At 40.5% G+C, this 25,005-nt stretch overlaps 1 protein-coding gene across 2 annotated transcripts in view; it reads right to left on the bottom strand.

The window, feature by feature from the left end:
• The window catches only part of LOC126203028 (origin recognition complex subunit 3), a 122,875-nt gene extending 98,100 nt beyond the window's left edge, over positions 1 to 24,775 (bottom strand). The window contains exons 1-3 of one of the 2 annotated variants that reach the window (XM_049937266.1): positions 24,644 to 24,775; positions 11,646 to 11,783; positions 8,374 to 8,497 (exon numbers count right to left, since the gene is read on the bottom strand). In XM_049937266.1, coding sequence (XP_049793223.1) covers positions 8,374 to 8,497; positions 11,646 to 11,783; positions 24,644 to 24,691 — 310 coding nt within the window. In that variant the 5' untranslated portion in view covers positions 24,692 to 24,775. Of the gene's footprint in view, positions 1 to 8,373; positions 8,498 to 11,645; positions 11,784 to 24,603 lie in introns of both variants that reach the window. The other variant, XM_049937267.1, reaches the window with a different exon arrangement.
• Between the last annotated feature and the right edge of the window lie 230 nt (positions 24,776 to 25,005).

The following is a 25,005-nucleotide window of genomic DNA, read 5'->3' as shown; positions in this document are numbered from 1 at the left end:
TTCAAAATGGAATAAGTGTTACTAATTCTACATTTCAACAAGGCCTAGTGTCTAAAAACAGTAAAATTAGTAACCATTACTCGCATTCTATTTTGAAGTCAACTTGTCCATCATGTCATCTTCCACATTAGTATCACTTTCAAAACACCAGTGGCATAATGGACTTCAGGTTTCAAGTTTTTCTTTAGAAATAAGTTTCCCCCTGCCAACAGCTGAATTATGTGTTCATCCAATTTCGATGGGTGGGTGGAAGATCCTCCCCCCCCCCCCCCCCCCCCACTTTTCTGAATGCTTATTTCAACTGCAGTCTCTTTGTCAAAGTCTCTCTTCATAAAAATGCTTGGAGGTTTGTCCTTTCTTGTTTCAATTTTTCTAGTTTTCAGCCAATTTATATTGTGTTTTTCTATGCCAGGTTTACAATTTGTTATTTGTTTTTCCAGCATTTGTGTTCCAACAAAATTCTCTCTTTCTGACTGTTAGGACAACCAAACCATTCTTTTTACATCTTACTTTCATGACATTTGTAATATAATCAAGAGTGTAAAGCCATTGTTGTAGCTTCAGTGCACACACTATGTCTCTGAAATCACTGTCATTGAGCAAACAGCTGTGTCCTGGGATAACACAGTGCGAAGTAATCTTTTCTAATGTGAGGTCATCTTCCATCACTGTTTTGAGTAAAAGCACTATTTTTATATTATGATTTTGGCCCCCACACAAGTCTGACCAGAGAATAAGTTCCTTTGCGATAATGTATTGTGGCTTATAAATTTGTTGATGCAAAATTGAAAATCAAACATAGGAAAAGCATCTCTTAAGTCTTTACCAATATTTCATGGCAACTGTTCCTACAATGACAATGGTGATTTTTCCCCAATAGATTGTGTGTTTCCCAACAGAATGTGCTCACATTAGACAGTTTACAGGAACAGGGCTTGGTCCAATAATGCATAACACAGTAAATATGCTGTTTGGTATCTACAGAAATTGCAGGCAAGGTGGAATGGTTGAGCCGTGTGGACTTCCTTGGTGAGCATCATTACGTGTACAGTGTATGAGAAGCTACAAGGTCGAGTCACATTAAAGTGACCACTGCCTATGTTCAACATCAATATGCAAATAACCACTCGCAGATGGCAGATGGAAGCACTAGCAGTGGAGGGTATGTAAAGCACGCCGGGGATGTGCAGGAAACAGTGTAGTCATTGTCATACCATGGAAACAGCTATTCGTGTGAGGTCCAAAAGGGCAGGATCACTAGCTTTCAGCCCAAGTGTGGACATCGGCAAACTGTTTGCATGTTGCTGTGGTTAAAGTATACTGTGCATGGCGAAATGGCACTATCCACAATTGGTGCCGAGGCAGCTCTGATGCACCGTGGCTATAGATGACAGTGCAGAACAGTGGCTGCAGAGATGTGAATGGGTGAATAGATGTGCAACTGCTGAGCAACCAAGGGGGCTCCCATTAGTGTCTCCTCAACAACTATTCAGCAAATGTTGCTGCTTTACGGCCTCTGCAGCAGGTGACTGGTTCATGCACCCATGCTGACAGCTGTTTATTGCCAACAAAGGCTGGAATTTGCATGTCAATACAGCAAGTGGACGTCCACCAAGTGGGACAGATGGCCTTTTCCAATGAATAAAGTAAATGACTGTAACCCGATAATACGACACTGCTCACAGTACCGTGAATTTGGCACTGTGTAATGAACATAGGTGAAATGGAACAGTTCCCGTAAGTCCAATAATGGAAGTAATACTTATTCCAATAACCCCTTAAATGGAAATAGGCTTCACAGAGCATCCAAAGATTTTGAATTAAGTATTCTCACTCACAGACTTCTGCAAGTTCACAAAATCATGTACGAACAAGTCTCAGTTTCATTGTCCCTGCATTGCTGCCTAACTGGGCCCCACTTGGCCACAGTGGCAGGACAATGCAGCTGGGTGTGTCGTATTTGTCTGTCGGTGCCGAAGGATCTTGTCCAAATGTAAGTAAAACTTTGTTTGTGTGTGTCTACAGCTTAATACCTCAGCTACACATACAAGTAAATTAGGCAATCAGTATAAAGATTTATAGTAAAAATTTCTGTTGGTGCCATAGTGCACACCACAGCTTCCCTTGTTAGACAAACTGAGGTGCTGAAGGTATTTTCAGCCACCAGGATTCAAACAGTCTACCCAGAGATACAGTGCCACTTTTTGAAGGGAGGTTGTATTACATGGGCAATTGTGAAACTGCAGTCACATACAGTGGTAAACTGTAACAGACTAAATGGAAATTGAGCTATATTAAAACAATTCTACCATTGTGCATGTTCACCTACTTCTCACCTCTCTTCAACATATTATATGACAAACAGAAAGTTTTACATAGTAAAACTTATTCATTGCCTGTAACATCAAAAATTGCTGAACGTAAGACAATTGTGGAACATCATCATTTTCATGTTTTCTGCTGTTCTTTAGTTGCTTCTTTATCATAATCATCATCATCATCATCATCATCATCATCACAGTGGACATATGTCTGTCTATGCAACTAAATAAAAGACCATTTGCTTTTTTATAAGTGTGTTTCACTTCCTTTTATTTAGAAAGCATCATCAACCGTGATTTTCTGTGATCTTATTATCATATATGTAACACCTTGGAATCTTACTCCATTGTCCCGTGTAAACCAGAATGTCTGATCTTTTATTTTTGAGTACATTTCAACTAAATCCTTCGCTTTTACAGTGTGTGTTTCAAAAACATGTTGGCTGTGTGTGTTTGCTTTTGATAATGTCAACAACTGCCATTTATGTGAACTGTATTTCCGAATGGAGTTCTGACATCCTGGTATAAGCAGAGCAACGAGACACAATTCTGTGGTAACACATGTAAAAGAAACATGGAGGGCAATACAGGGGGGAGAAGGGGTGGGAGAACAGTATAATTATCCCAGCACTATAACCACAGAGATGGGAGAGGATGTGTTACATGGATAGGGTGGGAGGAATATGCGAGAGTGGGGCAAGGAAGGGGTTGAGTGAAAGTAAGATGACAGCTCACAGGTCAAGGCAACAAAGGAACCAAACAGAAAAGGAGCCCAAGAGAGCCCACCCAGGTACAGGCAAAGAAAGCTGCATATAGCATATGAGGTAGTGGTGGTGGCTTGGGAGGGAGGGAGGGAGGGATGGTGGCTGGGATAAAACTGAGGAAGAGGGATAGAATCATGAAAAGAACAATGTGATTTTAGATTAATGCAATGGAGTACAGGCCCCCTTAATAGTCCACAAAAGATGAACTGAAAAATATGTGCCTGCAGTGCAATTTAGCCTGGCAGAGTGTTGCTTGTGACGTGTTTCTCTCCAGTGAGCACTCCCCCGCGGACTCCACACATGCGGTATAGTAGCAGCCTCACCACAGCCTACTGTTCGCTCATTTAGCAGCAATCGAGCAGAAGGGTGAGGGAGAAAGGGGGGGGGGGGGATGGGCGACAGTATCTCTTCGATCATTTCCTTAAAGTGTAGGCTCTCACACCTTTACTTGCTGTCACAGCAAAGAGGCGTCGTCGTTTTCCTAGCCCACGTGCTCTCAATATTCAGAATTACTCTCCTCATTATTGCACAATTGTCACTATCATTTTGGTTAGTACAGTGGTTGTTATTCTGGTTTTGATTCTGGTTATTACAGTGGCTATTTTTCTAGTGCGATTCTTAAAAAAGTCGAAAAGAAAAAATACTGAAAAACATGTTTTCATTGAGGAGTGGCAGCTTAAGGACTTTTTCTTACAGAATTCTTATGAAAAACGTGAATGTTTAATATGTAAAAAATACTTAATTTAAAACAAAGTTAATAATCTTGCTCAAAATTACACTTGCTGAAGCAACAAACTCATTTGACAAACGATATGCTTTAGTGTATAAGTTAAAATCAAGCATTAACAAACAGTTTAACTGCATTATATGTGATATGCTTAAAATTAGCAAAAGCTCGGAAATGCTTCTGTGATGGTGTACTTGTGAAAGAATGAGCAACTGAAATGGCCAAAGCATTTAATGACGATGATGCTGCTGGATGTTTTGAAACCACAGCTATGTCACGTAGCACTGCAACAAGTCAAATTCTTGATGTGAGAACAGTAAAAAAAGGAAATTAAATAATTTAACTGCAAACTGTCAACATTATTCTTTGTGTATGGACGAGTGTCATTTCTTGAGCTGCTGCAAACAAACAGGAATATAAGGAAGGAAATTCTTCAAGATTTACATCCAATCTGCAGTGGTTTCATGGCCACGCTACAGATTTTAAGTCTCTACAGCCAGACATAATTTCCTTTAACAATCCAATTAAAATTAGTGTTTTAAGTGTTAGAACTGATTTTCAAGAAGAAGTGTTCAGTTTACAAAATGATCCACTCACGCTACCGAGAATAGTAAGAGAAGCTGCAGTGTTTCAAATCGTGTCGCAAGATTGCTACCCAAAACTCTGAGACTTAGCCGCTACAACAAAATCTTTTTGGTTCAACACACGTTTGTGAAATGCACACACAAGATGTATTCAATAAATTTTTGTACACATTTTCTTCAATGTAGTACATTAAATTTGCACAGAGTGATGCACTGACAAGTGAACAGTTGGAACGAACTTCATTCTGCTACAATACAAACTGAAATCAATATTGTAGAAATTTTCAAGAACAAGTTAAATAAAACTAAGGTCATATCATGACAGAAATAGAAAGGGTGGGAAATGAGGCGGGTGGGGGGGGGGGAAAGAATATTGTAGAACATTAACAGAACCAACAAAAGAAGGTTTAAAATATCATAATGCATAAAAAGTTAGAGAGAGGAATTGGGTGGGAGATGAAAAGAAGGGGGGAGGGGGGGGGGGAGATCACATTAGGGCACATTTAAGTCAGGTGCATCTGCTGGCAGCAAGTACAAGTCACACTCGGACAATGTGTACATTTAAGATAAAAAATTTATTCTTTCCACTCTTACTTTCCTTTACATGTAGTTAGTGAGAAGAAAAGACTATCTGCACACTGTATCTTCTTTTCATAATTAAAGAAGTTACCAATGACAGCAGCTGAAAACAACAGTCTTTACACATTCTCAACTAATTCCTTCAATCTGAGAAAAACCATAATGGAAACAAATAAGGTTTTGGATGGCATATTGTTGAAAACAGTCATATGGTAAAAGACATACAGAGAACTCTGCCCATTCTTCATTCTGCTGAGTAGGGCATAAAAATGTATCTCCTAGAAGATCATACAATATTTAAACTGATTATCAAATTCAGTTTGTGTCCAAATAGGTTTTGCTTTCTATTTATTAATATAAGATTTTCACAGCTATTAACATGTAATTATAAGACACCTTGCATACTTTATTAACTTACACACTATCCAAATTCTGAATACTTACAGGATAAACTCACTGCTGCCTACATAATACTTACTTCACTCTTAGGATTTATGAATCAAGTTCATTTGCTACATGAACTTGCATTAGTATTCAAGTACTATTAATCTGTGCTGCTCCCTACACCCTGACTCTAAAACTCCACCCCACCACCACCTCCCATCTACTCTCTCTCCCTCTCTCTCTCTCTCTCTCTCTCTCTCTCTCTCTCTCTCTCTACCTCCAATCCCCCCCCCCCTCCCTCTCTCCAGTAGTGAACCACTGATAACAATCATTACAAACCAATACTGTATAAGTACTAAAATCATTGCAGTTTTTAATACAGCTTAATAACTTTACAAATTGTACATAGGTTTCGAAAAATTGCAACATAATTATGTTAAAATAGTGTGAGCCTGGATTTAGTACAAAGGAAGGAAAAAAGGTGAACAGGATACCAGAAATAAAAAAGTACAATAACTGAACATCAGGGATGGAATAATAATACGAAATGGCTAGTCTACTACTCACTGCATAAAGGAGACCTTAAGCGACAGACAGGCGCATTGAAAGAAAATTGTTAGATATTTTGAGCTATTAAGCTATTGGTCAGAGACTGCATGCACGCGACCTCACCACCTCCTCCCCGCCCCCTTCACTCCAGCATATAGGGGTGAAGGGGAGAGCTGGTAAGGTGGCTGGGGGAAGATGCTGTAGTGTTGGCGGGGACAGGATGGTGGGCTGCTACTGCTAAATGCAGCATTGGGACCGTGTGCTCAGAGTGTGGTTGAGGTGGATGGAGGCAGCAAAAGGGGAGAGGAGAGAAGAAGACAATAGGAAAGAAAGAAATAAAAATACAAAATTATATAGTTTACGAAAGAACGAGAGGTTGTAGAGAGTTTCAGGGAGAGCATAAGGGAACAATTGACAGGAATGGGGGAAAGAAATACAGTAGAAGAAGAATGGGTAGCTCTGAGGGATGAAGTAGTGAAAGCAGCAGATGATCAAGTAGGTAAAAAGACAAGGGCTAATAGAAATCCTTGGGTAACAGAAGAAATATTGAATTTAATTGATGAAAGGAGAAAATATAAAAATGCAGTAAATGAAGCAGGCAAAAAGGAATACAAACGTCTCAAAAATGAGATCGACAGGAAGTGCAAAATGGCTAAGCAGGGATGGCTAGAGGACAAATGTAAGGATGTAGAGGTTTGTCTCGCTAGGGGTAAGATAGATACTGCCTACAGGAAAATTAAAGAGACCTTTGGAGAGAAGAGAACCACTTGTATGAATATCAAGAGCTCAGATGGCAACCCAGTTCTAAGCAAAGAAGGGAAGGCAGAAAGTTGGAAGGAGTAAATAGAGGGTTTATACAAGGGCGATGTACTTGAGGACAATATTATGGAAATGGAAGAGGGTGTAGATGAAGATGGAATGGGAGATAAGATACTGCGTGAAGAGTTTGACAGAGCACTGAAAGACCTGAGTCGAAACAAGGCCCCGGGAGTAGACAACATTCCATTAGAACTACTGACGGCCTTGGGAGAGCCAGTCCTGACAAAACTCTACCATCTGGTGAACAAGATGTATGAGACAGGCGAAATACCCTCAGACTTCAAGAAGAATATAATAATTCCAATCCCAAAGAAAGCAGGTGTTGACAGATGTGAAAATTACTGAACTATCAGTTTAATAAGTCACGGCTGCAAAATACTAACGCGAATTCTTTACAGACGAATGGAAAAACTGGTAGAAGCGGACCTCAGGGAAGATCAGTTTGGATTCCGTAGAAATGTTGGAACACGTGAGGCAATACTAACCTTACGACTTATCTTAGAAGAAAGATTAAGAAAAGGCAAACCTACGTTTCTAGCATTTGTAGACTTAGAGAAAGCTTTTGACAACGTTAACTGGAATACTCTCTTTCACATTCTAAAGGTGGCAGGGGTAAAATACAGGGAGCGAAAGGCTATTTACAATTTGTACAGAAACCAGATAGCAGTTGTAAGAGTTGAGGGACATGAAAGGGAAGCAGTGGTTGGGAAGGGAGTGAGACAGGGTTGTAGCCTCTCCCCGATGTTATTCAATCTGTATATTGAGCAAGCAGTAAAGGAAACAAAAGAAAAATTCGGAGTAGGTATTAAAATTCATGGAGAAGAAGTAAAAACTTAGAGGTTCGCCGATGACATTGTAATTCTGTCAGAGACAGCAAAGGACTTGGAAGAGCAGTTGAACGGAATGGACAGTGTCTTGAAAGGAGGGTATAAGATGAACATCAACAAAAGCAAAACGAGGATAATGGAATGTAGTCGAATTAAATCGGGTGATGCTGAGGGGATTAGATTAGGAAATGAGACACTTAAAGTAGTAAAGGAGTTTTGCTATTTAGGGAGTAAAATAACTGATGATGGTCGAAGTAGAGAGGATATAAAATGTAGACTGGCAATGGCAAGGAAAGCGTTTCTGAAGAAGAGAAACTTGTTAACATCGAGTATAGATTTAAGTGTCAGGAAGTCGTTTCTGAACATATTTGTATGGAGTGTAGCCATGTATGGAAGTGAAACATGGACGATAACTAGTATGGACAAGAAGAGAATAGAAGCTTTCGAAATGTGATGCTACAGAAGAATGCTGAAGATAAGGTGGGTAGATCACGTAACTAATGAGGAGGTATTGAATAGGATTGGGGAGAAGAGAAGTTTGTGGCACAACTTGACTAGAAGAAGGGATCGGTTGGTAGGACATGTTTTGAGGCATCAAGGGATCACAAATTTAGCATTGGAGGGCAGCGTGGAGGGTAAAAATCGTAGAGGGAGACCAAGAGATGAATACACTAAGCAGATTCAGAAGGATGTAGGTTGCAGTAGGTACTGGGAGATGAAGAAGCTTGCACAGGATAGAGTAGCATGGAGAGCTGCATCAAACCAGTCTCAGGACTGAAGACCACAACAACATATAGTTTACGTATTATATGTACACACCAGTTAATAATCCAGCAATAGGAACAACATTTTCTTGAAATTTTACTTCTGGCCCATTATAGCAGTTTGATGCATAATTTATTACATCTTCCAGCACTTTCTTGAAGCTCTTGTCTCTTAGTTCCTGAAACAATATTGATATTCAGTATAAAACAGGATGGAGAATGATAACTATGCTTTAAATTAACCTTTGTCTATCTTCTTGTAAAATAGAAGAAAAGGGGTAGTACACGAGACTACTGGGAGGAAATGATGTGTAATGAAGCCGATGTTTTGTCCCTGCTAACATACCTATGCAAATAACAGAATCAAACCATTAAAGTCTAGGTTGGAATATAAATAATTATGAAAAGGACAGACTGCTACTCACTGTAAAGATGACATGCTGAGTTGGAGGCAGGCATAACAAAAGACTTTACCCACTGAGCTCATGGCCAAAGCCTGCTTCAGAAAAGAAAAGAAAAACACACACACACAAGCAGGCACACCTCACCGACACATTACGCCATCTCCAGCTGCTCTGTCTAGATTGAATTTTTTCATGCAATCAATTAGTTAATGGATTTCCTTTTCCAAAATATTTTGACAACTACCCTAGTCATTTTCAGTGGGCAGTACAAGATGTAAACTGACAGTATTCACAGTCTGGTCTGCAACCATATTGTGAAGCAACATTTGACACATGCTGTCTTTTACATTCAACTTGGGAATTTCTTCATAAACTGAATGCACAGCACCACATCATACTTATATTACAGTCCCCATATCTTTTAGATTCCCACAACAATGGTCTTACCAGTCACACTGACAAAACTTTAAAGACAATCTCTACAACAACAATTATCCATAAACAGACAGTGCCTGAACATAAACAATTTGTTGTATTTGCACCATAAATCAGCATATTGCAACTGAGTTTGAAGGCTGACAACACGGCTATGCAAATGTACTCAAGGCTTTGGCCTCCTGTCAGATCTAAAATTTTGTGTCAAGTCTTATCCGACTTTGCAAAGTCCTCTTCACTCCCACACTTTGCAGAACTGTTAAAAATAGCAGTGTACAATGGATCACAATGCTACGCCAGAGACTTGACGTTGACAAAACTACTCAAGCCTTTCTTGGCATGACAATCAAATGATTACCTTCAAAATCAGCAATGAAACTAAATGAAATGATCGTATGGCATTGTTGGCCGGGAGGCCCCATGCGGGGAAGTTCGGCCGCCGTATCGCAAGTCCTTTTTAGTTGACGCCACTTCGACGACTTGCGAGTCAATGATGATGGAGAACACACAACACCCAGTCATCACGAGGTAGAGAAAATCCCTGGCCCCGCCGGGAATCGAACCCGGGACCCCGTGCGCAGGAAGCGAGAATGCTACCGCAAGACCACGAGCTGCGGACAAAATCAGCAATGCACACAACAGAGGATTCTGTTTACACAACTTATATGTTAAATGTAATAGCAAGCTCCATGCAAAACACACAGCTGTTCCATTTGTGTATGAGTTTTCCAGTGGATCTTCCTCCTCCTCCTCCTCCTCCTCCCCCCCCCCCTCCTTTTGACGATTAAGGATGAATTATTGTCTAAAATCACTATACTGTTACTTTTCTTACTCTAACACTAGTAACCCCATGAGTACTCTAACAGTAGTAACCCCATAAGTAAGAAATTAAGTATGAAGTTTTTCAAAAAGCCTATCATTATACCATCACATGAACTTTTCAGGTATTGTTTGCTGCTCAACTGCCGGCAGCTATATTTATAAACACGTTGCCTTGGCTGTCATTCTATGACTGCACTCCAGGTAGGTAGCTTCTCGGCCACTATACGGAAGATAAACAGCTGTGACTGCCATTACTGAGTGCTGGAGTGGGAGACAACAATTGATAGAGGCTTCCTGGATGCTTATATAGCCTTAATGGCAGACTGTGCAGCTGAACAGGAAAAGTGACTGATATGACACAATAACAGAAACGAGGTACTACAACTCATAATAGTCAGACAATAATTCCAGATACCCCAATATGATCATAACAATTGAACAAGTTAATTGACACTTAGCTGATCTTTATAGAATCAAAATTATCAAAATTACATATGTATGTTTTGTATCCTCACCAGCACATGTCATGATGGAGGCAGCTGAGTCGGTACGGGAAGAACAGTGGAGTAGTTCAGAAACCTGACACAGAGGGCACACGCATTGCATCATATGGGCAGTCCTGCTGACGGAAGTGTTCACTTGTGAGCGGCAATAAGCAGAACAGGCTACTGCTCCTGTGAAGTTAAACCACACCCGTGTGCCATGTGTGCGGCACACACTGGCGCCAAGCACGCAGTGGTGCCGCAAGGCGTCCCAACTGTGGCTACGTAAAACTGTCGGTGCCTTTTAATGAAATGAAATATTTTGAAATGGCACAATTTGCATGGGGGCATTTTAGTCATTACTCATATGTATATGATATTGAGAAAAATGCAATATTTCAGTAGACACGTACAGCTAGCATAGTTGTCCAATGGGACTATAGTTTGGTTTCACCACATATCAGTTCATTACAGACAACTTCACACTAACTGTCCTTTTCTCTGCTATTGCTGCCCACACCAGGAACCTACCAGTTGTAGCACCGTACTTCCATGGCAAACTTAATTTAAATGCTGCTGTGTGGTGTTGTGCTCCTTGCTACTAACGAGTACGAGTACAGCATCTGAATAGGAACATCTCTATAATGTGTGTTCACAAATTTATGTTACTTTTGTGTAAAATCTATACTGAATTTCCTCTGTAGTAGATTTTTTGTATGTAAATCTTCGTGAGTATGTTATTTATGCTCCAGCAGTACTGAAATTATTTTCAGGACCTGGACACATCAAATGAATAAATATCTAATTATGCACATTTCTCCCTCATAATAGAAGAAACAGCTGTACTTTGTCAGACCCCAACATATGATTCAACATCACTCATTATCTCGTCGATTTTTCCACTCACTCAGTTTTGTGACTGTTACTTTTCTAACCCTATTTACAGTATCGCTGCTAAGAACCATCAGCATCTAACTCCAAATGTGCATAATAATACAGCCATTTCTCAATTATTTAAATTGTTGCTTCTATAGTTTGATTAAAATCCAGGTTTGAAAGTGAATATAAGGTAGACATTCAAAACAAACGTTAAGAACTACTAAATCAAGAGATACCATAGGACAGCAAACTTGACAAACAAAATAAATGATAGCAATCTTTAAAAAAGTTTAATGGCACACTACCTTCAAATTATTTTCAATCTTCTTCCACATCTCCTTATACGACACATACCACAGATCAGAGTAAAGATATTCATCTGTTGAAGCAGTCTTCAGTCGTTTCCTTCTCTTCCCCTGTTTCTTCTTAAACACAAAGCAACCCTGAAAATAATAATTACTTCACACAAAATTCACTGGAGAAACCATGCATGTTTAGAAAGTTTCTAACTGTGCAGCATATATAACTCAGTTTCATGTTTAGTACAAGGCCCAGAACAGCCAATTCCTCCAGTAATCAGAAAATGCTATTACTGGCTACAGTTTGCCTTGCAAAACTAGAGAAGAGTAGCAGGAAGCGGCAGAATTTGGAGCTCCTATAGCAAAATGGCCTGCTGCAAATGACTGGAGGAACAGCAGATATGCTGATCACGTATCCCTCAATCACAGGTTGCTCCTCTTTCTGCCTTGTAGGCAGCAGTCAGCCAAACAGAACACGTCTACGGCCTAATACGTAAGTGGTGTTTACATTTAGAACACAACATACATCTACTTCTGAACTCAATGCAGAAGGTGGTATTTCCTTATCACAAGATGATACAGGCAGCAAGTAGTGCAATTCCTGAAACTGAAGACAGATATGAGGCTTTCTTGGAATTTTCATATTAATAATATTATACAGCAGCTGGATTTACTTTTCAGTTCATACTGTTAAAGTACACAAACAAGCAACTGATTGACAGATGCAGGGTAATATATCTGATGTGATAACCAGCTGAGACACACACGAGTCCTTCTGAAACTCTGACTGCCTGTTGGCCACTCTGCATGCCAAGAGAGCTGCCTAACTGTGATTTCCTTTTTTTTTTTTTTTTTTTTCTAATATGAGCTTTACAGTACCATCCACTGCTAATGGCACAGAAACATGAAAACTTGTATACTCTCCTCCACCTAAATACATAGGAATTACAATTATAAACAACATAAATTGGAAAGACCACATAGAAAATGCTGTGGGGAAGGTGAACCAAAGACTGCCTTTTACTGTCAGAACACTCAGAAGATGCGACAGATATATCAAAGAGACTGCCTAAACTATGCTTGTCCATCCTTTTGGAGTACTGCTGCATGGGGTGTGTTCCTTATCAGATAGGATTAACTCTCAAATACTACAATACACCCGAAAATGCAAGTACCCAAAGCCATGGAAAGAAGTTAAGAATTAAACTATAAAGAGCTAAGAGTGCGACTTGATGCTGGCTGCTGCTTATCCAACAAGGAGGTCGTACCTGAGCTCGTCCAAAGTCACGCAGTTTGAATTCCCATACAGTGCTAACATCAGCTGTTTTCCAGCCTATGCTAGTAAGACTCAGGGTTTAACAAATTCAGCAGCTTGCACTTTGAGGTGTGGCAGTCACTCCATAAGGTTTAGTAATTTCCCTTTTCCTTAGCCAAAAAAAGATGGTGTGGTACCACATCATGTGATGGCATGACTGAAAAGGGCAAATGCAGGTTCAAAATTGAAAGAGTTACTGGAGTACCACTGATTTCCCTCTTCCTGGTTTACGGAAGTACAAGTAGTAGTAGTTGTTGTTGTTGTTGTTGTTTCCTCGACCCATTAGGAGAATAAGCACGCCAATGTTCTAACTTACGATTGCCACACTATCAGACCAGCAAATTGGGAAATAGCTGTTTCCACAATTAATGAATCTGCATCTTGTTCTGCCTGTGGAACTTTAATACTGCCATCGTCAAATATTCTCACGAGCATAAAAATCAAGTGGTTCTTGCAAGGAACTTCTCCTGTGTGATTGCGGCACTTGTATCTTCATCAAAAATGATACGTGATGATGTCCATGTGGAAGTGCGTCAGATGGCATGCTCATGCTGTCATTCCAGAGGCCACCGAGTGGGGACTAGCCAAAAATACAGAAATCACCCACATACAGATCAGGGATGACTAACGGTCCATTAATAGCAATCACAGAAAGAAGGACATTTAATATGCAGTACTGTGGAACACCATTCTTCTGGGTCTGTGGGGATCTGAGAACAGTGCCAACCTGGATTCTGAAATACCAATGGGACAGGAACTGGCAAATAAAAATCGGAAGGGGCCTCGAAGATTCCACTCGTGGAGTGTAAGGAAGATATAATGGCACCAAGCTGTGTTGCAGGCCTTACGAATATACACGAAACCTGTGACAAGGTAGCGGCACTGAGAAAAGAAGACGATCGATCGGAGACCGTACCCTCCGGAAGCTACAATGGTAAGGAAATAAAAGACTCCGAGATTAAAGGACCCAATGTAGCTGACGAGCAGCCATCCATTATAATAACTTGCAGGGGACATTTGTGAGGCTGATGGGGCGCTGACTATCAAGGGACAACGGATCCCTGCCAGAGTTAAGGACAGGAACCAAAATTCTATCTCTTCATTGAGAGGGGAAAATGTCTGAGCCAAATACAGTTAAAAACCCATAAGAAATATTGCCACTGAGGAGGATTGAGGTGCTGAAGCAATTGGTTATGGGTGGAGTAACGTGCAGGAGCAGAATCAAGAGAAAAAGACAGGGCCAGAAGCAGCTCCCACTTGGTAAAAGGTTCATTATAGAATTCCACCTGACAAGGGTAAAACACAAGCCCCCTGTTTCTGGTGGAGGAAGGCAGATGGGTATGAGGCTGCCACCAATGCGATTTCAAAATGGGTCGCAAAGTGTTCCGCAAGAACTGATGGATCTGTACAAAAGGCCACTTCGGAAGACGAGGCCTGGGAAGGAAGACTGCTGCTGACAGCCTTGGAAGGTGCAGAGTGTATCCCGCACCCACGACGAAGGTACAAAAGAACAGAGGAGACAAAGTGTTCACAACAAACTCATTTGCTCTGTTTGATTAAGTAACGGGCCTTGGTGCGGAGACGTTTAAAAGTGATAGAAACAGCGTAGTATGGGCGCCACTTAAGATGTTACAAGGCACAACGACGATCGTGGAGATTGGTGGCAATAGCCACGTTCCACCACGGAACTAGCCGACAGTGAACGGGGCCTGTCGAGAGGGTAACGGCGACACCGGCAGGACGGGCTATCTTATCAGACGCGTAAAAGATGACTTCACCAATACAAAGTAGGTTCAAAACATGACCTGGGAGGTATGTAGAGGTCAATCAGCACAATGGGAAGCCCAGCAAGGAAACCTGGTCATGGGGAGGTGGGAAGGCAATAAGAGAGTTAATGGGAAGTGGTCACTAACACAGAGGTCATCGTGTAATTAAATTTGTGTATGGTAAAATAGCACAACTTATATCTTTAATAATCAGTCAGTCATTTGAGCAAACCAACTTCCCTGATGTATGTAGGTATGCAGAGGTAAAACTACTATACACTAAAGGATCAAAGGAGAATATGGCTGCAATCCTCTCTCTGTCCTCTCAGCGTAATCCAAAGCATTTGAGAAAATAGCTGCAGTTCAGATAACAAATTTGATCATGAAACATTATGTTATTTCTAAAAATCAATACGGGTTCCAAACACGGAAAAGCACCATGAACACAATTAACGAATTCATTTTAAAAAATCGACTAATCACTGGACAAAAGCAATAAAGTGGCAGGTATATTCTGCGACCTTATGAAGGCATTCAATTCAGTGAATCACTCAATGCTACTTCATAAACTAGACAGGTACAGAGTTAAGTGGATTAGATTACATTTGATCATATTAGTAGTTGTTCCATAGATCACGAATACGACATTTCGTAATGATGAGGAACGTGTCAGGTTAATAAAAGGTGTCTATACAAGATATTACATTACACAAAATATTACCCTTTTTTTGGGTGGGGGTTGGGGAAATTACCCACTTACTATATCCAAAAATTCATCTAATGCTATATGGCTACCTGTCAGACTTTTGATGCTATTAGGTAAGTGACCAAAGACTTTTGTGGCAGCATAATGTACCCCCTTCTGAGCCAAAGTTAGATTTAACCTTGAGCAGTGAAGGTCATCCTTTTTCCTATTATTGTAGCCATGTACACTGCTATTACTTTTGAATTCGTCGTATCGTTGATAACAAATTTCATAAGTGAATATATATATTGTTAGGCTACAGTGAAGATCTCTAGCTCTTTAAACAAGTGTGTGCAGGATGATCCGGGATGAGCTCCAGCAATTATTCTGATTACACACTTTTGTGCAATGAACACTCTTTTACTCAATGATGAGTTACCGCAGAATATGATACCATACGAAAGCAGAGAATGAAAATAGGCGTGGTAAGCTAATTTACTGAGATGTATATCACCAAAATTTGCAATGACCCTAATAGCATAAGTAGCTGAACTCAAACGTTTCAGCAGATCTTCAGTGTGTTTTTTCCAGTTCAACCCCTCATCAATGCATATACCTAGAAATTTTGAATATTCTATCTTAGCTACCGATTTCTGATCAAAGTCTATATTTATTAATGGTGTCATTCCATTTACTGTGTGGAACTGTATGTGCTGTGTTTTGCCAAAATTTAATGAGAGCCCATTTGCAGAGGACAACTTAATGATTTTCTGAAAAACATCGTTTACAATTTCACCAGTTAATGCTTGTCTGTTGGGTGCGATTGCTATACTTTTATCATCGGCAAAAAGTACCAGCTTTGCATCTTTGTGAATATAGAATGGCAAGTCATTAATATATATTAAGAACAGCAGAGGACCCAAGACCGAACCTTGCGGCACTCCATTCTTGATTGTTCCCCAGTTTGAGAAATCACCAGTTTTTTGCATATTATATGAACTGCTTATTTCAACTTTCTGCACTCTTCCAGTTAGGTATGATTTAAACCATTTTTAGGAAGCAAAGGGTAATTGTAACATCTAATAAAATAAGTTATGCATCTCAGTGGGATACAATTTCACAAAGAGTCCCTCAAGGATTCATCTTTGGGCCAATCCTATTTTCTTTCATATAAATGATTTACCTCTCAATATCACTGTCCAACCAGTCTTGTTTGCTGATGATACTTCAGTTCTTATTGAAAAAGGAAATGTAAGGGAAATTCTGGATGGTTTTAATAATCACACTTAACAACCTAGATACAAAATTTAAATAAGATGTTCTTAAACTTGATATCTAAAAGACACTTAACACCGTTTAAAACTGAACAATAAAAAAAAATCTGTGCATTAATATTGTACATAAAAATCAAGTTATAGAAGCAGTTCAGTCCATCAATTTCTTGGGACTAAACTTGGACAAAAGTCTGATATGACACGTGCACACAGATTATTTCGCTACTGAATTAAACAGCTTTGCTTTTGCGATGAACATGCTATTTTCTGTAACAAACAGCAGGAAAGTGGCATACCACAACCACTTTGAATCTATTATCAGATATGGTTTAATTTTTGGGTGAAAGTCAAGCCACATGTGATGAATCCTGTTACATTAAATAAATTTTAAAAAATCTGTAAAAAACCAAAAAATACTATCTATCACTGCACTATAGGGGAAGCTGGGGTTAAAAGGGCCTATTTTGTTTCTTCCCTTGAAATCTTACTTCAAGAATGGGTCTTTTTAAACTTTTGTTATTGATTGGTTTTCTGCGAATAGGCTAGCTCTGAACTTTGAAAGAAATACAGTACATCCCATTTTCTACTGCAAGGAGTACAGTTCCTTCAATAAATATAACACATCAACAGAAGTCAATAGTCATGGTAAATTATACTAAGTTTTTGATGCACATATAGATGAGAATCTTAATTGCAAAATTCATATTTTGGATCTCCTAAAGCAACTAGGAAGCAACTTTTACTATCAGAATAATTGCTAATTTTGAGGATATAGAAATTAACAAGCTAACATACTTTGCATACTTTCTGATGTCATACAGAATAATATTTTGGGGTACTTCAATACAATACTTTCGGCACAAAGTATTCACTGCTTAAAAGAAAATGCTTAGAATAATGTGTGGGTCTCATAGTCACACATCTTGTAGGCATCTCTTTAAAAGGTTAGTAACTCTTACAACAGCCTCACAGTACAGTTTCTCAGTAATGAAATTTGCTCTCTGGTTTAAAAACAAAAGAGACATTTATGATTATAATACCAGAAGAAAGACAGACTTACACTATCCTCTTCTTAACCTACCTTTGGCCCAGAAAGGAGTAAAACTGCTGCGGTAAAACTTTTCAATAAATTACAAGATGACATAAAATGTCTGACACACAGCAGTAACAGTTTTAAAAATAAATTGAAGTCATATCTCCTTAATAACTCCTTCTATTCCACAGGTGAATTTTTTCATCTGTGCCATAGATGAATAAATAAATATAGGCCCTATATGTATAATATCTTCCCCCATGAACCATGGACCTTGCCGTTGGTGGGGAAGCTTGCGTGCCTCAGCGATACAGATGGCCGTACCGTAGGTGCAACCACAGCGGAGGGGTATCTGTTGAGAGGCCAGACAAACATGTGGTTCCTGAAGAGGGGCAGCAGCCTTTTCAGTAGTTGCAGGGGCAACAGTCTGGATGTTTGACTGATCTGGCCTTGTAACATTAACCAAAACGGCCTTGCTGTGCTGGTACTGCGAACGGCTGAAAGCAAGGGGAAACTACAGCCGTAATTTTTCCCGAGGACATGCAGCTTTACTGTATGATTAAATGATGATGGCGTCCTCTTGGGTAAAATATTCCGGAGGTAAAATAGTCCCCCATTCGGATCTCCGGGCGGGGACTACTCAAGAGGATGTCGTTATCAGGAGAAAGAAAACTGGCGTTCTACGGATCGGAGCTTGGAATGTCAGATCCCTTAATCGGGCAGGTAGGTTAGAAAATTTAAAAAGGGAAATGGATAGGTTAAAGTTAGATATAGTGGGAATTAGTGAAGTTCAGTGGCAGGAGGAACAAGACTTTTGGTCAGGTGATTACAGGGTTATAAATACAAAATCAAATAGGGGTAACGCAGGAGTAGGTTTAATAATGAATAAAAAAGTAGGAGTGCAGGTTAGTTACTACAAACAGCATAGTGAACGCATTATTGTGGCCAAGATAGACACAAAGCCCATGCCTACTACAGTAGTACAAGTTTATATGCCAACTAGCTCTGCAGATGATGAAGAAATTGATGAAATGTATGACGAGATACACTCCTGGAAATTGAAATAAGAACACCGTGAATTCATTGACCCAGGAAGGGGATACTTTATTGACACATTCCTGGGGTCAGATACATCACATGATCACACTGACAGAACCACAGGCACATAGACACAGGCAACAGAGCATGCACAATGTCGGCACTAGTACAGTGTATATCCACCTTTCGCAGCAATGCAGGCTGCTATTCTCCCATGGAGACGATCGTAGAGATGCTGGATGTAGTCCTGTGGAACGGCTTGCCATGCCATTTCCACCTGGCGCCTCAGTTGGACCAGCGTTCGTGCTGGACGTGCAGACCGCGTGAGACGACGCTTCATCCTGTCCCAAACATGCTCAATGGGGGACAGATCCGGAGATCTTGCTGGCCAGGGTAGTTGACTTACACCTTCTAGAGCACGTTGGGTGGCACGGGATACATGCGGACGTGCATTGTCCTGTTGGAACCGCAAGTTCCCTTGCCGGTCTAGGAATGGTAGAACGATGGGTTCGATGACGGTTTGGATGTACCGTGCACTATTCAGTGTCCCCTTGACGATCACCAGTGGTGTGCGGCCAGTGTAGGAGATCGCTCCCCACACCATGATGCCAGGTGTTGGCCCTGTGTGCCTCGGTCGTATGCAGTCCTGATGGTGGCGCTCACCTGCACGGCGCCAAACACGCATACGACCATCATTCGCACCAAGGCAGAAGCGACTCTCATCGCTGAAGACGACACGTCTCCATTCGTCCCTCCATTCACGCCTGTCGCGACACCACTGGAGGCGGGCTGCACGATGTTGGGGCGTGAGCGGAAGACGGCCTAACGGTGTGCGGGACCGTAGCCCAGCTTCATGGAGACGGTTGCGAATGGTCCTCGCCGATACCCCAGGAGTAACAGTGTCCCTAATTTGCTGGGAAATGGCGGTGTGGTCCCCTACGGCACTGCGTAGGATCCTACAGTCTTGGCGCGCATCCGTGCGTCGCTGCGGTCCGGTCCCAGGTCGACGGGCACGTGCACCTTCCGCCGACCACTGGCGACAACATCGATGTACTGTGGAGACCTCACGCCCCACGTGTTGAGCAATTCGGCGGTACGTCCACCCGCCTCCCGCATGCCCACTATACGCCCTCGCTCAAAGTCCGTCAACTGCACATACGGTTCACGTCCACGCTGTCGCGGCATGCTACCAGTGTTAAAGACTGCGATGGAGCTCCGTATGCCACGGCAAACTGGCTGACACTGACGGCGGCGGTGCACAAATGCAGCGCAGCTAGCGCCATTCGACGGCCAACACTGCGGTTCCTGGTGTGTCCGCTGTGCCGTGCGTGTGATCATTGCTTGTACAGCCCTCTCGCAGTTTCCGGAGCAAGTATGGTGGGTCTGACACACCGGTGTCAATGTGTTCTTTTTTCCATTTCCAGGAGTGTAAAAGAAATTATTCAGGTAGTGAAGGGAGACGAAAATTTAATAGTCATGGGTGACTGGAATTCGTCAGTAGGAAAAGGGAGAGAAGGAAACATAGTAGGTGAATATGGATTGGGGGGAAGAAATGAAAGAGGAAGCCGCCTTGTAGAATTTTGCACAGAGCATAACTTAATCATAGCTAACACTTGGTTCAAGAATCATAAAAGAAGGTTGTATACATGGAAGAATCCTGGAGATACTAATAGGTATCAGATAGATTATATAATGGTAAGACAGAGATTTAGGAACCAGGTTTTAAATTGTAAGACATTTCCAGGGGCAGATGTGGATTCTGACCACAATCTATTGGTTATGAACTGCAGATTGAAACTGAAGAAACTGCAAAAAGGTGGGAATTTAAGGAGATGGGACCTGGATAAACTGAAAGAACCAGAGGTTGTAGAGAGTTTCAGGGCGGGCATAGGGGAACAATTGACAGGAATGGGGGAAAGAAATACAGTAGAAGAAGAATGGGTAGCTCTGAGGGATGAAGTAGTGAAGGCAGCAGAGGATCAAGTAGGTAAAAAGACGAGGGCTAATAGAAATCCTTGGGTAACAGAAGAAATATTGAATTTAATTGATGAAAGGAGAAAATATAAAAATGCAGTAAATGAAGCAGGGAAAAGGGAATACAAACGTCTCAAAAATGAGATCGACAGAAAGTGCAAAATGGCTAAGCAGGGATGGCTAGAGGACAAATGTAAGGATGTAGAGGCTTGTCTCACTAGGGGTAAGATAGATACTGCCTACAGGAAAATTAAAGAGACCTTTGGAGAGAAGAGAACCATTTGTATGAATATCAAGAGCTCAGATGGCAACCCAGTTCTAAGCAAAGAAGGCAAGGCAGAAAGGTGGAAGGAGTATATAGAGGGTTTATACAAGGGCGATGTACTTGAGGACAGTATTATGGAAATGGAAGAGGATGTAGATGAAGATGAAATGGGAGATAAGATACTGCGTGAAGAGTTTGACAGAGCACTGAAAGACCTGAGTCGAAACAAGGCCCCGGGAGTAGACAACATTCCATTAGAACTACTGATGGCCTTGGGAGAGCCAGTCATGACAAAACTCTACCATCTGGTGAGCAAGATGTATGAGACAGGCGAAATACCCTCAGACTTCAAGAAGAATATAATAATTCCAATCCCAAAGAAAGCAGGTGTTGACAGATGTGAAAATTACCGAACTATCAGTTTAATAAGTCACAGCTGCAAAATACTAACGCGAATTCTTTACAGACGAATGGAAAAACTGGTAGAAGCGGACCTCGGGGAAGATCAGTTTGGATTCCGTAGAAATGTTGGAACACGTGAGGCAATACTAACCTTACGACTTATCTTAGAAGAAAGATTAAGAAAAGGCAAACCTACGTTTCTAGCATTTGTAGACTTAGAGAAAGCTTTTGACAACGTTAACTGGAATACTCTCTTTCAAATTCTAAAGGTGGCAGGGGTAAAATACAGGGAGCGAAAGGCTATTTACAATTTGTACAGAAACCAGATGGCAGTTATAAGAGTCGAGGGACATGAAAGGGAAGCAGCGGTTGGGAAGGGAGTAAGACAGGGTTGTAGCCTCTCCCCGATGTTATTCAATCTGTATATTGAGCAAGCAGTAAAGGAAACAAAAGAAAAATTCGGAGTAGGTATTAAAATTCATGGAGAAGAAGTAAAAACTTAGAGGTTCGCCGATGACATTGTAATTCTGTCAGAGACAGCAAAGGACTTGGAAGAGCAGTTGAACGGAATGGACAGTGTCTTGAAAGGAGGATATAAGATGAACATCAACAAAAGCAAAACGAGGATAATGGAATGTAGTCGAATTAAATCGGGTGATGCTGAGGGGATTAGATTAGGAAATGAGACACTTAAAGTAGTAAAGGAGTTTTGCTATTTAGGGAGTAAAATAACTGATGATGGTCGAAGTAGAGAGGATATAAAATGTAGACTGGCAATGGCAAGGAAATCGTTTCTGAAGAAGAGAAATTTGTTAACATCGAGTATAGATTTAAGTGTCAGGAAGTCGTTTCTGAAAGTATTTGTATGGAGTGTAGCCATGTATGGAAGTGAAACATGGACGATAACCAGTATGGACAAGAAGAGAATAGAAGCTTTCGAAATGTGGTGCTACAGAAGAATGCTGAAGATAAGGTGGGTAGATCACGTAACTAATGAGGAGGTATTGAATAGGATTGGGGAGAAGAGAAGTTTGTGGCACAACTTGACTAGAAGAAGGGATCGGTTGGTAGGACATGTTTTGAGGCATCAAGGGATCACAAATTTAGCATTGGAGGGCAGCGTGGAGGGTAAAAATCGTAGAGGGAGACCAAGAGATGAATACACTAAGCAGATTCAGAAGGATGTAGGTTGCAGTAGGTACTGGGAGATGAAGAAGCTTGCACAGGATAGAGTAGCATGGAGAGCTGCATCAAACCAGTCTCAGGACTGAAGACCACAACAACAACAACATGTATAATATATGTATTTTGTGCCATTTAAGAGCATGGGGTAGGTAACAAAAATTTTAAGCTTTTTTTATTTTTTTAAAAAAAAGACCAAAAGCCCTTCATTCACGTGTGCATTTCTTATGCACTTGACGCATTCCACATCATAATGGTTACTGTGAGACTGATCAATGGAACACGTAACTATGTAACTAACTTTATTCATCAATCTGGAGGAAAATATATACAAGAACTACATGCACTGTCATTAATGCATTATCCCTTACAGATTTTACAGAACTGGAAAAAAACTTTGAGCCTACTTTTAGACCATTTAACCTCAGTGACTGGGTTAACAGGCCCATGTGTCAGAGTTAACTGAACCTCTTGATTAAATAAATGAATTAGGCCTACAGGACCCTAAATTTACTGTGGAAACATTAGTAACAATCATGGCAATAACAAACCTAGTGCACAATGAATTTTGCAAAATCAATCTGGAACCAAATCACGTTTTCATAACGAGCCTTAGTGCCGTGTATGGGATAGGGTAGTTTCACATTACTTAATTTGAAGTAACAAAGGTTATCACCACCTTCTGCAGCTTCCAGTTTTGTAGTAGAAACAATTCTAGTAAAACAATTTACTTCACAGCCATCACTGTACATTTGAAAGACTTGAGCAACATTCGAGCGACCACTCATGGCAGTTTTCCTTTCTACTTCGACTACAATGAGATCATCCCTCTTCAATGTTTCAACATTTTCAGAATCACTTGTTTACAAATTAGCATCAGAGGAATAGATGTACTGGACATAGTCAGCATATTGAGTGTTGCTGTTGCTCTCTTCCAATATCTGGAATTTGACTAAACATTTTACTTCTTAGAGTGTATGCTTTTTTGGCAACTACTTTGGTCTTCTGTCTTTTGTTGCTGCATCTAGCTTATATTTAACTGGTGTACTGGCAAGGACAGTTAATTATTGTTTCTTTCTACCGTTTGTTGTTTTCCTTTCACCAATTTTAGAATATGCCCAAGACTGCACAGGATGTGTAATCTCTGTTTGCTGATTTTATCAGATGTCCAATACTCTCCTCATTGTCACCTGCAGATTTGCTGGCATCTTCTGCCAGTGAGTCATAGGCTGTTTATTGATGAATTAGTGGAGGTACATCCATAGCTTGTCGGGACAAAAGGATATGCCAGGTCAAGGGAAGTGTCCGATTCCTGTAGATTTTTGTAATTATTTTTTTTTTGTTCGTCATAGGTGTGTTTTGGGGTAGTGGTGTGTGTGGTTCTTTTACTTGTGGTCTGTAATCCCCAGTTAAATCCTACCTCCTGAGCACTGCTCCCCCCCCCCCCCTACATGATTGAGATTATCATCTTTCTGTACATTATTCCTGAGATAACTGAAGAAAACCATTTCCTGCACATGTACAACACTAGACACAAAATTTCATGCTTCCAAAATATCACTTAACTTTATTCCAACAGGCACCACGGTACATTTGAATGAAAGTGTTCAATATGCTAAAAGATAGTGATTTACTAAGCGTGGAGCACTTCACTATTGAGAAAACGATGTGATCAGGTGAAAAAATGCTATTACTCAACTGAGGAATTTATGAATGTTTGATCATTTGAACAATGTGACTAATATCATAGATTTGTGTATAATACTGTATGTATAAAATAATGTCTCAAAAACTGACACACTAAATGCTGGTACATCATAAGAAAAACAATTAAATAATTACTGTGTTCACATAAACCTATGCTGGTAAGGATGTTGTTAGAGAATTATATAACTACGCATATAATACGATAAAAATTAGTATGTATGTAACTATGTACATCATAAGGTAAAAATTAGAATGTCTTCTGTACAACACGATCAACTGATCTGTAAAATGTATGTTACGAGACGAATAAAATACAAACGCACATATAAGTGTAAACGACATGTTAACGGAAGCTGCACATACTTTCGACACAGATGTTGTTGAATAATCTGTTCCACTGACGTCCTTCATTATTAACAGGTTGCACCTCACCACACAGCTGACTGAATGCCAAACATAAAAGTAAACAACACTACTAATTCCCGCCAAAAAAAATTGAGGGTAGTCAGAGAGGGTGTATACAAGCATATCCGAAATCAAATCGAACAGAATGGTTGTCGATCATGTAAAAGAATTTTAAATATAAAAACTTGTTTGAAGAGCGTGATTTACTGTTGTGTTGCGTTGCAAAAGTGCTCTGTTATGTGTTTACACGGTAGAAATTTTTAATTGTCTTATCCATTGTGGATAAGTAGAAAGGTGTCAACTGCTCTCAATATACCGCT

The sequence above is a fragment of the Schistocerca nitens genome, chromosome 9, assembly GCF_023898315.1.
Source record: "Schistocerca nitens isolate TAMUIC-IGC-003100 chromosome 9, iqSchNite1.1, whole genome shotgun sequence".
Taxonomy (NCBI): domain Eukaryota; kingdom Metazoa; phylum Arthropoda; class Insecta; order Orthoptera; family Acrididae; genus Schistocerca; species Schistocerca nitens.
This window is presented reverse-complemented; position numbering and strand designations above follow the sequence as displayed.